The 13442-nt window shown below is 44.8% G+C and overlaps 1 protein-coding gene across 5 annotated transcripts in view; it reads right to left on the bottom strand.

Moving 5' to 3' along the window:
- Nucleotides 1-13442, bottom strand: part of SLC24A3 (solute carrier family 24 member 3) — a 460854-nt gene that overhangs the window by 42322 nt on the left and 405090 nt on the right. For all 5 annotated transcript variants that reach the window (XM_006097516.3, XM_023761284.1, XM_023761285.1 and 2 more), the window contains 3 exons: nt 12752-12777; nt 6310-6363; nt 1018-1151 (listed from right to left, as the gene is read on the bottom strand). In XM_006097516.3, coding sequence (XP_006097578.3) covers nt 1018-1151; nt 6310-6363; nt 12752-12777 — 214 coding nt within the window. The remainder of the gene's footprint in view (nt 1-1017; nt 1152-6309; nt 6364-12751; nt 12778-13442) is intronic.

The following is a 13442-nucleotide window of genomic DNA, read 5'->3' as shown; positions in this document are numbered from 1 at the left end:
TCAGACATACATTTGAAAAGAACCTATAGATTTTCTAGTTTCTTTTTTGGTTTTTTTTCCTGCAAAGCAACCATATGGGATCAAGAAGAAATAAGCCCACGTATTACAAGGGGAAAGTTAAAAAAAATTAAATAAAAAACGAAGCATATTCTAGGCAAAAATAATTGGTAATTTTTGTGTTCCTCTAAGACAGTCTTGGCGAACCTTTTGAGCTCGGCGTGCCAGCATTTTGAAAAACCCTAACTTAACTCTGGTGCCGTGTCACATATAGAAATTTTTTGATATTTTCAACCATAGTAAAACAAAGATTTATATTTTTGATATTTATTTTATATATTTAAATGCCATTTAACAAAGAAAAATCAACCAAAAAAATGAGCTCGCGTGTCACCTCTGACACGCGTGTCATAGGTTTCGCCATCAGTGCTCTAAGAAATAACATTATTGGAGAGCATTATATTATTTGTCTACGTATATAAACTGATTAACAAGAATCTATTAAATATAAAAATTACTTTAAAGAAAAGGTCATTAACTATATCATGCTGCAGCTTGGAAACTGAGGTAATGCAGCCTGGAAGTGAAATTGGATATAAAAATATACTAATGACAACTATCACTAATGAAGTATTTTACATACTTTATCTCCTTTACTCATTACAAAAATTATCCCCATTCTGCAGAAGAGAAGATTGAAGCTCAGATTGATTAAGTGACTTGCTTCGTGGTCACACAGCCAAAATGTGATAGAATCAATAGCTCAAAACCCATGGTCTTCTCTCCCTTACCATCCTGTCCTAATCACCTTGTATCACTCCCAGCAAATGTTTTGCCCAAGAACTTGCATGGGGCTTTCTGAGTCAGCGCATAAACAGGTATGAGCCTGCCCCAGGGTGTGGCCAAAGGGAGGGAGGGAGGACAGGAGCCTGCTCTCCCTCAGAGAGGCAGCGCCCTCTCCAGGCAGCTGCAGTGCCCCCATCTGTGCTTACTTCCTGGGCACAGGCTCTCCTTGGTTACCTTTCTTGAGTAGCACCACAGTGGCATCGCAGTTGCTGCTGTCATCAATTTCGGCATTGCTGGCCAAGCCGTTGACCATGTTTCCAGCACCTTTCGTCCTCCTGTCGAAGCACTGATGTATGCAAGTGTTATATCTGAGCAGAGCGACAAGGGAAGAGAGCCCATCAGCGTTCGCTGTTCCTCCATTCCCCAACTCCCACCCAGTGTCCCTGCCGTCTGGACGCATCGTGGGGACCCCACACCTCCAGTTATTATTGTCATTATTCTGTCATTGCAGTTCCCCTCATAATATACAACCTGCCCCATTTTCCAATGTAAGGATATGTGAACATGAAATCAACTTTCCATAAACAAATAGTGACAAACTGCTTTCTCTGCAATCTCTTCAATGTCCATGGAGGCACCTCTGAGATTGAGCTCCCTGAGCTGGAGTCCGTGCATGGAAGGACACGGATGAGACTTAGTGGGACGGCCACGTCTCCCTTCTCTGGGCCACGTCTCCAGGGCCTTTGCTGTCAGGGACACCTTGCTGGGGAAAGGAGAAGGTGTCTCATCCATGCTGCTACCTGGTGTGTCATGGTCTACGTGCTACTGGTTGGCTGGCACTCTAGGTCTCTGTCTGTCTTGGGTTTCCTGAGGTCACAGATTGGCATCCTGTGATTCTCTGTTACTCTTATGCCATCATTTTTCTTTTTTGTTAATCCTCACCTGAGGATATTTTTCTGTTGATTTTTAGAGAGAGTGGAAGGGAGAGAGGGAGACAGAGAAACATCGATGTGAGAGAGAGACATCGATTGGTTGCCTCCTAGATGTGCCTTGACCCAGGCCGGGGATTGAGACTGCAACCAAGGTAAGTGCCCTTGACTGGAATCGAACCCAGAACCCTTCAGTCCATGAGCTGATGCTCTATCCACTGAGCCAAACCAGCCAGGGCTTCTTATAAGAGGCAGAACATTACTACTGCGCAACCCTAAAGCAATAATGGAGCCAGATTTTGAGCATCAGCGGCTGCCAACATCACAGAGAGACAACGTGATTGCTGGGGGGAGGATGCACCACCACTTGGGACACAGTTTAACCTGAATCAGGTTGATGGCTGACATAGAGGAAACACAGAGACCAGAGGGGCAGGCCACACTACACCAATTTCCAAACTATGGACACCTCTGTGGAGCAAGCAATCCAACTTTGTTGAAGAACAAATGGAAAGAGAAAAAAAAGGTAAACAGAGGGGGGATTTATAGATGAAAAGAGAGCCAAGACATGGAGCAATTAATTGTAATGAGTGGAATTTATTTGGATTCTGCTTTTTAAAAGTATTTATGACATTTATAAGATTAAACTAAACCTGTAAAAATGATGTTTAAGAGATGACTGCAAATCTGAACACTGATTCCATCTTCAGTTCTATTGAAAATTAGCATTAACTTTAGGTATGATAATAATGTATTATGTTAAAAATCTCATATACTGAGATTTTTATGGATGAACTGGCCTGAAGTCTGGGACTTCAAATCATAGAGAGGAAGGGAAATTGATAGGAGTGTGGATGGAGCAACTGTGGGTGGCTGGTGGCTGGTGGTGAGCACATGGGATCCATCACACGATTCCAGAGATTTTCAACCTTTTTCATCTCATGGCACACATAAACTAATTACAAAATTCTGCGGCCCACCAAAATTACATTATATTTTTTGCCAATCTGATGAAAATAAAAGGTATAATTTTGATTCACCCACACTGGATGGCTATTGTGTGGGCATTGCCATTTTTTATTTGGCAATCTTTTGGTCAGTGCCCCTGACTAAATAGTCAGGTATTGCATGTTTAGAAATTCTTGTGGCACACCGGTTGAAAATTGCTGCACTATTCTGTTAACTTTTGTCTATATTCAACATTCTTCTTAATGAAAGATCTTTCCACATTGTAGACTCAACAAGAGTGCCTTGCCCAACTAATAGAGCCATGTGGGAGGGGCACTGTTCCTGTCATCTTGACCCCGAATCCATTCTCCACATAGAAATACTGACTTGCATGAGGGTTTGGTGTTAAAGTACAACTCTGTGTTATATATTTATTTGGATTTGGGTAACAGGATACGACACTATGGATAGTATTATGAGAACTTCCTTGAAACCAGATATTGGATAGTAACTATGCTGTCACACCCCATCCTTACAAAAAAACATTGGAGGTAGGAAGTATGATTAACCCTGTTTTGTAGAAGAGGAAACTGAGATTCATAAATGCCTGAGTAGCTTGGCCAAGGTCCCCATGCTAGTAAGTGGCGGGGTGGGATCTGCAGCCAGGGTTTGAAGTGAAGGACTTGATCTTAGCCTCCGGACCATATTGCTTCATCTGGGGACCAAATCCCAGAGGAGTGATGCAGAGATGCAGAAATCAGTCCTCGCCTAGGCCAGGTGTGCCTCATGTTCCCAGGAACTTTCTGGCCAAACTAAGTGGCTCTTTGACTTCCTGACAGAATGTTTAATGTCATTTAAAGCCATCTACCCAGGAGGCAGCTGAGGACTCTAATATATGCCATTTTTAACTGCTGCCGCTCTGTTTTATATTTTTAATTGAGTGTTTTAAATTTTGTGCTTGCACCCTGAAGCTACTTTATTGTGAAGCATGCAATTTTATAAATCAGATTTTATAAAACCCAATGATTAAAGCCTCTGATTGCAGAGGGGGATGGCTAAAGAGCAGAGATTTCAATTTAGAACTTAGGACCAGGATTTATGGAGAAAATCCCGCAAGCACAGTGGCCGCCATTCCTGGTTTTATTTGTCTCCTGCTGGTCCGAACAGCTGGAAGGCTAGTGAAGCTGAGGCATCAGCAGAAACACACCTCATTAGCTTTCACACTGGGTATGGTTTGGAGGAGAGAAGAGAAATCGTTCACTGTGTTCTCTTAATGTCCACATGCCCCACCAGCAGCCCACGGGCTTGGCGATGGCCTGGCAGAGGGGTGCAGTGGTCACAGGAGGGGACTAGTAAAACCCCTCAATCCAGCTTCCCTGTAGACCAGCTTTGGTTTTGAAGACCTGCTTATTCTGTGAAGCTTCCAGTGAATTCAGTGTGGGACATGCTTTCATCTAAATTCAATTCAAAATGCTAGAGTTGCTGGGCATATAGCAGACAGTCAATTCTTTGGAAAAACTGACCAAAATGCCTTTTCTAAAAGGAAGAAAAGGGCTCTTGACTCTTTGGGAACTCAAACTTAGAACCACAGAAAGTAAAAAAAGAAAAGAAAAAGAAAGGGTGAAATAAATAAAAACCAACGAAGGAACACACGTGCATTGTTGAGGCCTGTCCACTGTGGCACTGATTCCCTAATAACTTTGCTATTTTAGAGAAAGAGGAGCAAGATGGATGCTCCCATCTTGAATGGCTTTCCCTTTGAAATCTAGATATGTCAGAAAGCCTTTGGGCCAACTCTAGTTTTTGTGGGAGCCCACCTCTTGGTATTTGTAAATGAAAGGTGATTTTTGATAAGAGCCCCTGATTTCTTGGTCAGTCATCTCATGGTTACTCTACACCAGGACACTCTAGAAATACCTTCTTCAGGTAACAAGACCCAGACATTGGGTCTGCACTGACCACGGACAGCTCCTGAGATGAAGCCTGGACTCCCCATTGAGTGGTGGGTGGCAGGCCTGCAGACATAGGCAAGCCAGCTCCTACCATCATGGTTCAGGTGACCTTTGCCAGAGGCCACACTGATTCCTCTGAACAGGGCTCGCAGCCACTGGTGGCAGGACTAATTACTGTCAGGTCTCAGAGCAAGAAAACCTTGACCTGCCAGTTCCAGCCTGCTCCCTGCCATGTCCAAACTGGCAGCTTCTGAAAGCCTTCGAATTTCTTGCCCCCTGAGAAGGAAATCACTCCTGGGGTCGCATATGCTGAGGAAAGTATGGGCTAAATTAGAATAAAAGAAACTGCTCCCATGGGGCTGGCAGCTGCAGCACCGAAGATCTCTGTACTATTTATAAGCTCCTCATCCCAATGGGACTTGGCAAAATGATGAACCAGCAGGTTCACAACCCTGGTGTTTACATTTTACCTTCGAGTATGGGGAACATTTGCAGTGCAATTCATATATATATATATATATTTCTTGATTTCAGAGAGGAAGAGAGATCAATGATGAGAGAGAACTATTGATTGGCTACCTCCTGCACACCCCACACTGGGGATCGAGCCTGCAACCTGTGCCCTGACCGGGAATTGACCCGTGACCTCCTAGTTCATAAGTGGATGCTCAACCACTGAGCCATGCTGGCCGGGTTACAGTGTAATTCTTGATATAAATAGTAAGCTATCCAAACTCTAAGAGGGAAAAAAAAACCATATGATGTGCTGGATTTAAAATGTATACACAAATTCTTTGACACCCTTCCTTTCAAAAGGCAAAGCAGACCCTCTGAGTGTGGACTGGACCTAGTGACTTGCTGCTAATACACAGAATATGACAAAAGCGATGGCATGTGATTTGTGAGACTAGATTATAAAAAGCATCGTGGGGTCTTTCTTGCTCTCTCTTGGAGCTCTTGTGTGTGGGACACTCGAGTAGCCTTCAGGAGAGGCCCATGGGGTGAGGAGCTGAGGCCTGCAGCCGATAGCCAAAATTAACTCACCAACCATGTAAGCGGGCCAGCTTGGAGCACCATCAAGTAGATGACGGCCACTCTGGCCAATCTCATATCTGCAATCTCATGAAAAACCCTGAGCTAGGACCCTCCAGTCAAGCTGCTCCTGGGTGCCCAACTCTCAGAAACAGTATGAGGTAGTACATGTTTGTGGTTTGAAGACACTAAGTTTTGGGATCATTTGTTACACAGCCATAGATAACCAGGCAAATAATGGAAGTCCATAGATATTTCAACCATGGTTTTAGTAATCTCTTAATTAGCTCTGGTCCCTTCTCTCATCCTATATAGAAGCATAAGTAATTAAGTTTTACCTCCTTTCTTGTTATGAAAGAGAATGAAGAAATAGCCAAAACCTAGGTTGCTAGGCCTTGAAGAGAGCTTTCTCTTGAGAGATTTCTCAAATTAAACTGAAGCTCTGCTTCTATCATCACACATAGATTGGAAGGGTCTTCTCTATGGCTACCAGAGCTGCAGTGATTCATAGCAGGTTGCCCAGGGAGCCACATGAGCCTGTGACGATATGCAGCGAAAGCCAGCCAGATCCCTGCCCTCTCCCCTGTTCCTCTTTCCACATTATCACATCATGTTGAATGTAGAAAACAGTCTTGGGAAGGAAACTAAGAAAGCATTTTACTTACTTCATGATGACAATGTAGATAAAATACATCAGCACAAGGACTAAAGACTCCCACCTGTGTACACACCAAGAAAGGCTAGTTAAAGCAAGTCACCATAGGCAGATTGCAACACACCAGCCTATTTTTAAAAATGTCATTAACGTGAACGGCAGTAAACCTGCCAAGCATGGCAAGGATAAGGCAGACGTGCAGACTGCTTACAAAGATTCCCTGGTCGAAGATGTTTTCCGGACTGCATACAGCTTTCAATGACTTTTCTCTTTTGTACTTGAAAGGGAAATAAATGCTCCTTCCTCTGCTATTCACTTACCCCAACTCCTTCCTGGAATGCAGCAAGCCTTCCATAATATTGCTGAATATTGGCCTATATTTATAAATCTGTCCACAGCTTAACTACTCACTAAAATTAGATATATTTACCAAAAGCAAATGAGAGGAATGGATAGGGACAACCAAGGAGCAAGGCATAAGAAGAGAGAGAGTGGGAGAGGGAGGGAGGGAGGGACCTGGCAGGGAAGATGCCAACAGGAAGGATAAGAAACCAAAGGAAAGAACCAAAAAATAATGAAACCCACTGAAATTTACCTTAAAATTCTGATAATTTGAAAACTTCCATTGTTTTTATTTTAGTAACTTCAAACTGAAAAACAAGGGATTTTGATATCTAGACTTCCTTTTAGTTGTAGAATTAAATTAACCAACCGAGGGTATAATTTTGGCTTCTAGAAAAAGTTCTTATAGAATGGTCTATGAAGAAATTGTAGATTATTCCTTTCCTTCCTTTTTCCTTTCCTTGTCTAGAAATTGATCCTAGACAAATATGTGGTTAAATTAAAAAAGAATGCACATACAAGGGTTTTTGTTGCAGTGGTATTTATAAAAGTGAAGTGTTGGAAGGAAGCAAAATGTTTATATACATATGTTATGATAAGTATGTTCATACAATGGGCTACCAACATCAGTTAAGAATGATTATCAAATGCCGATCTACTTATTCTAGAAAGTGCTTGTTATGCTATTGAGAGAAGAAATCAGGGTGTCCAAATCCCTTGAACTTCTGCTATGTATCTTGGCTTCTCTCTTAGCAAACATTCTCAAAGGTTTGTTACACTATATTCCAGCACCTTTCATTTTCTTAGTCAAACTCCTATATCCGTCAATGCAACTCTTGACGGATGAAACTCTTGTCAAGGGCACCTGCACCCTCCATCTACACAACTCCAGGGACTGTTCTTCGTCATCCTGTTCAACTTCTCTACAGCATCTGAGAGTTACCTACCTGCCCTCCTTCATAAAACACTCTGCTCCTGACTTCCAAGAGGCCACACTCCTAGTTCCCCTCCTAACTTCTCCTTCCCAGCCCCTTTGCCTCCTCCATTTCCTCAGTTCAGCCTCTAAATACGGGACTCTCTTCTCTTTTTACCCACACGGTCTCCCTAGGTGATGTCATCTTGTTCTATTGCTGCAAAGACCAGTTGACACATCTACCCCACACCTCTGCCCAGCTCCAGGTTCATGTATCCAGCTGTCAGTATGGCCTCTCTACGTAGAATCTCAATGCATCTCAGACGAATTCTTCATTCCTAGCTTCATTTCCCCCTGAGCTTTGCCATCTTAGTACACTGTCCTACTCCCTGCTCAGTCACGGCCTCAGTCTGGAAATCAGCCTGGAGCCCTCCTTTACCCTCACCCATGTCCATCAGGACTCTATGTTCATATGTCTCCTCTCTATTGCTACCTCCCTAGTCCACCTTAACTCTAGCCTCCGAACTGGCTTCCTTGATGCTACTGGGTCATGTCATTCTTCTGCTTAAAATTCTTCAATTGCTTCCCAACGTTCTTGAGGAGAAAAAAGGTGCAAATCCTGGTTCTATTTTCTTCCTCTCCAAATCATCGTGTGCCCTGTCTTGCTTCACCATACTGGCCTCCATTCATTTGCATGTTTCAAGCTTTTTCCTTCCCCACAGAGCCTTTCCATCACTGTTTCCTCTTCCTGCAATGTTTTTCCATTCATTCCTTGGCTGGTTCCTTTCATCCTACAAATATCAGCTTAAATGTTGCCTCCTCCAAGAAGTCTACCCTGCCTACCCCTGCTTCACTTTCTATCACAAGACTTTGCTTATGTTCTTTAGACCTCTGATCAGACTGTGATTCTTATTTACTCATGACTTATTAATATATAATGCCTGTTTGTAGCAGTCACTGGATAGCAGTTTTCACACCTAGCCCCTACCTCAGCTATATGGTTTCTCATTTTCAGACACTTAAAACAGACTGCTGGACAAGTGATTTCCCAGCAAGGACACACCTCCTCTTCCCCTCAGCTCCTCTGTGCAGGGTGGAACTACTTCCAAACATCGCTTTTCAGTTGCAAGATGGTCTGAACAGGGCTCTTATCTTATTGACATCATTGAAACCAACATAGATATGGCATCAACTTATTTGGGAAAAGTGAGGTTTTATTCACAGCATTCATTTTGAGAGAAGAGATACCCAGGATCTGAAGGGATGTCATGTAATTGCTGCAATACATCTTAACAGACTCAGTGAGGGGTCACCAGAAAATGAACCAACATCAATGACGTCTTTGTTAAGTTGAATTAAGTCCAGCACCTTCTAAATAGTTATACTCTCCAATTCCTTTAGATCTTTTTGACCTTTCACTCTAAGCAAGCCCTTTCATTGCAATATTCGAGTAAGGTTCTCTTCTGTCACGGTTCAGGGATGCCCATGACATGGGGGTTCCCTGCTTCTGTTGACATTTCAGGTTTGCTTTGCTGTGCCCAGATTCAGGGTTCACCCAGGGTTCCCCTACAAAATGCACCGGGTTCTCTGAGGCCTCTGTGCTGCCACATCTCCCGTTCGTTCCCTCTGCTTTTGGGCCCGATTGAGTGTCTGATGATCAGGTTTTGGCTCAATGCTCTTGGGGTCCCTCCCCGTGTCCTGTGCATGTCTCCAAACGACTCTTAATTACATGTCACCCATCTGCCTCCCCTCTAGTCCAGAGGGCTCAAGAGTTGGGTTCTGTGTTGTGTCTAGTTCTGGAACAGAGCCTGGCACCCGGGAGGTGTTCAGGGAACAGCTGTGGAATTGACTGACTCTGCCTGCAGACCTCTCAAAGCTCACAGCTCTCCTCCCCCTCCTCCCCAGGATGCCCTTCTCCATCTGCTTCTGAACACAGCCCACCCGCTGTCCTCAGAGGACCTGGTCCTGTGGTATGATCTGGGTTTGTTTCTTCCCTTCCCCCAAACTTCTGTTTTGAGCCACCTTCAACTGGCCCTGATTCTCCTGCCAAAGAATGTTCTTTCCGTGTTGGAGGGCCAGTCCCTGTTCTTGCCTGGGGGGCATGGCTCCACTTCCCTAACTATGGTCCAGAACAGCGCAGGCTGGTCTCCACATGACACAGGTGGACAGTCTCCAGGTTGAGTTCTCAGGCTCTCCTTTCTCTCCCTAAGTCACAACCTGAGGCTCAAAGGAGAAATGAAAATACCACCCTGGATCCTGTCATTTTCTTGTTAGACCTTCAGACTCACTGAAGCCACAGTTTAGATTCCTTCTGGCAACATCGTGGGCCTTGCTGAGCCGTCATCATGGATTCATGGACCTTGCTCTGCAGGCTGAACATACATCCTAACAGGTGGATGCTTTGTATTTTAAATGTCTTTTGCGGCAGGTACATAACTAGAAAGCACATAACAGATACTCCCCTGCCTTTTGCCTGCAAATCAAACCCCACTATGTTGAGGCAGCAACCCTTCAATCTCAAGGAGTGTGGGCCCAGTCCCAGGATATATAATGATTTGTCTAAAATTATAATTCCATTCTCCCTGTCCACTTATTGGTCAAGGCAGACCCAACTGTGACCAAAGAGATGCAAGGTAGTCATAGCACCTTCCTCCTTCTTGCCTTCAATCCACACTTGATGGCTGGACCTGCAGCAGCCCTTTTGGGACCATAGGAAAAGGCCAAGAGAAAAGGAGAGCCACTGCCCACCCACATCCGGGGTACTTGCTATGTAAGAAACATAAACCAGCATTTCTTTAATCAGCTGTCGCTGGTTTTTCCTGTTACTGCTACTAAAAGCCTTCTGAGTACCACCTGTCGGCTAAGTGTGACTCACTGCAGGCTGCCGCCTCAGAGCAGTGAAGGAACCTCAACTGTGTAGGATGGTGGTACCTTGTCCTTGTGTATTTGTATTTGACGAGGTTCATTTCTTCCTAAAGAGAACTCTAGTTTCAAATTAAACACAAATGAAGTTCATTTCCTTCTGCAGATTAGGGGTAGATTGGTTACCTTCCTTGAAACTTCTAGACAGGCTGGGAGGTTCTGCAACAAGGAATGGAATTCACTGTTTGCAGTATCACTGAAATATGACTGTGCTTTCATTGCACAGATTGAAGAATCTGGCTTGAAAGGGAGATATCAACTCTCAGACACACCCTCTCAGCAAAATAAATGCTCATGGTTGGCTGGGTAATAAGGGCTGAGGTGTGGACAGTGACAACTATCTTAAAGTGCAATATAATTTTCTCTCATATGAGGAGCTGGAATCCCTGGAATTCCCAAAGCAGTTATGGGCCAGTAGCGCAGACATGAACGTCTCAGCCTCACTCACGTGAAAAATGTTCTTTGCCAGCCCATCCACATAATAACAGTAATAGGCTGGCATCTGGAAATAATGTTGTGGTGCCATGAAAGCCTCCCTACTTCTTTCCTGAAGCTATGCCTGTGCATGAGTTATAATGCGAACCCACTCCAGGCTGAAGAAAACACACTGGGAATTTGCAACTCACTTATCTGTGGCCTCCCATCCCCTTCCTCATGATGCCACGTACAGCAGCCTTGCTGCAAGGCTCCGAGTTCTACCTGAGGATGGGGTCACCTGACATCACAGGGGGGTCATCCCTGGGAATGAAGAGGAAATAGATGGTCCCTTTCTTGCTCCATCCCACATGAAATATCTGGGAAGATGTTTTGAGGGCAAGGACTGAAACAGGCTTCGCATGAACCCTGCTTTCATCTCCCCTCCATGGTGGCCATCAGCAAGGCCAGGGAGATGCAGCAAAGAGAGCTCCTTAAGACCGACAGACAGCAGACCCCTCCCGGATCTCCTTTCTGAAGGATTCCCACACAAAGGCAGCAGAAACATTTCTGAGATCGACTGTGATCATAATGTTTGTCTTTATGACAGCAGCAACACTGAGCAACATGTGAGCACTGTTTGCTAAGGCAGAGCGGTGGCTGTGCTGACCCCGCCATCAGTTGCAGTGAGAATCTTTTGCAAGGACGTGGGGGAAAATGTCACCACTGCATCTGGTGACCATGTCCAGATGGGTCCCATGAGAAGGTTCTCCCGGACTTATTGATCTCTGACCTGATGTGCTCCTGGGTGTCTCAATCCCTTTCAGCCTATTGATCACTGTTACTCAAAGAGGACCTCCTTATTTTTTATGGGTCAATATAGAGGTTATGTATGTGTCTTAAAGCAAGTTTTCCAAGCTATCTCCTCCTCACCCTTCCTGGACAGAGAAGAGAGTTGGCAAAAATATCTTAATGCCCTGACCTAGTGTATAACATTTTCTATCAATGTGACCAGTTCTCCCTGCCCCCACTTCCAAATTCTAAAAGTCACAGAGATCCCCCAGGACACAGAGATGTCACTCTAACAAAGCATTAGCACCATTTTGCTGGGAGGGGAGCCTGGTAAACTCCGTGCTTTGTTTTCTAGTTCATTCTTAGCTTTAAATAACACAGCACCACCCCTATCTATTCCTAAGATGTTATTTCACATTACTCTACTTCTATAGATCAAATGTCTAAAAAATAACAAGAATGCACAACACACCCAATTTCCATTTCCATTTCAAATAGATTTGACTTGCTCAGAACCCATCTCAAAAATGGGGATTTGGAGAGTTGGCCCAAATACAAATGTTCCCAGGTATTTAATTTGGGCAATTAAAAAAAAATCTATCCAAAACAAAACCCACTGACTTTTCAGAGCTCTCAGATCTTCTGAAATGTCAGGCAGAACTTTCATGGGTTGGAGGTCACTGAAGCGCCTCCACCTCTGGGTTCTGAGGCGGCAGGTGGAATATGCCAACGAGGTCTGGGCACAAGTTGGAAAGATCAGTCAAGTCTTAACTACGGCACAGCCAATGGCTGAGTGCAGAAAGACTCAGCTAAGTCACACATCTAACCTGGAGGACGAAGACATGGGATTTTAGGAGTGGAAACCCACCACCCAGCCCACGACAAGACCTCTGCTCTGTGCAGCTAATGTAATTCCTTTCTGGAAGTGGACAGAGGGTTCCCGAGAAACGCTAGCTGTTCCAAACTGTCATGACATGTCCCCTTCTTCCTTAAACCCTGAATCTGGTCTCCCATATATTTGGCTCTGCAACATAACAAGGAACGTTGGAAGGGAAACAGAGGTACTTACCAGGAAACTTGTTCATCGTAAATGAACTGTGGGGGAAAAAAGTATAGATTAGACACGCACATGTGCACGCATGCCCAAACACGCATGCTTTACGACAGTCTGCCCTTGCTGCTGGCTTGGTAAGAATTGGGGTGGGGCTGGCCTGGCACACGAAGCCTGTGGGCAAGCTCCCCTCTCTGCTGGTTTAGTCTGTGGCTAGTGTTGGTAGGAGGAGGTGCTGTTGGCAGACTGGCGTGGACACGATGGGGAGGGGAGAAGCAATAGGTCATCCCATCCTTCCTGCAATTTCTGTCCAACCGTGGATTGTGAGGGAAGCATGACCGGCCTGCTGTGTAGAGCAGGACGCACTGTAGAATTTTACGTCTGGAAGGGATGTAGGCGCTTGGCGGGGGCTCGCACACACCCGCCACTCTGGGCCACCTGTGAGACGCGTGCCTGTCTCTGTGCACTGTACAGCGCCTTCAAGCTTTTACGCAAACATCTGGAATTCTTTGTACTCAGCACCTTTCCTTAGAAGAACTTACTTTCAAAGGAAACTTTACATAAGCAGAGACTCAGCACCAGGTGCCACCACGTGCAGAGGGGAAAAATAAATGCGTGGCAACAGTGACTGGAATCCTGGCTGCCCAGGCTCTGGGCCACAGGCCTGCCCTTTTGTTGAAGAAGGAGGTTAGCAAAGGGTTGAGCAGTG

The sequence above is a fragment of the Myotis lucifugus genome, unplaced genomic scaffold, assembly GCF_000147115.1.
Source record: "Myotis lucifugus unplaced genomic scaffold, Myoluc2.0 scaffold_205, whole genome shotgun sequence".
NCBI lineage: Eukaryota > Metazoa > Chordata > Mammalia > Chiroptera > Vespertilionidae > Myotis > Myotis lucifugus.
Note: the sequence above shows the minus strand (reverse complement) of the source record. Positions and strands in the feature narration are given on the sequence as shown.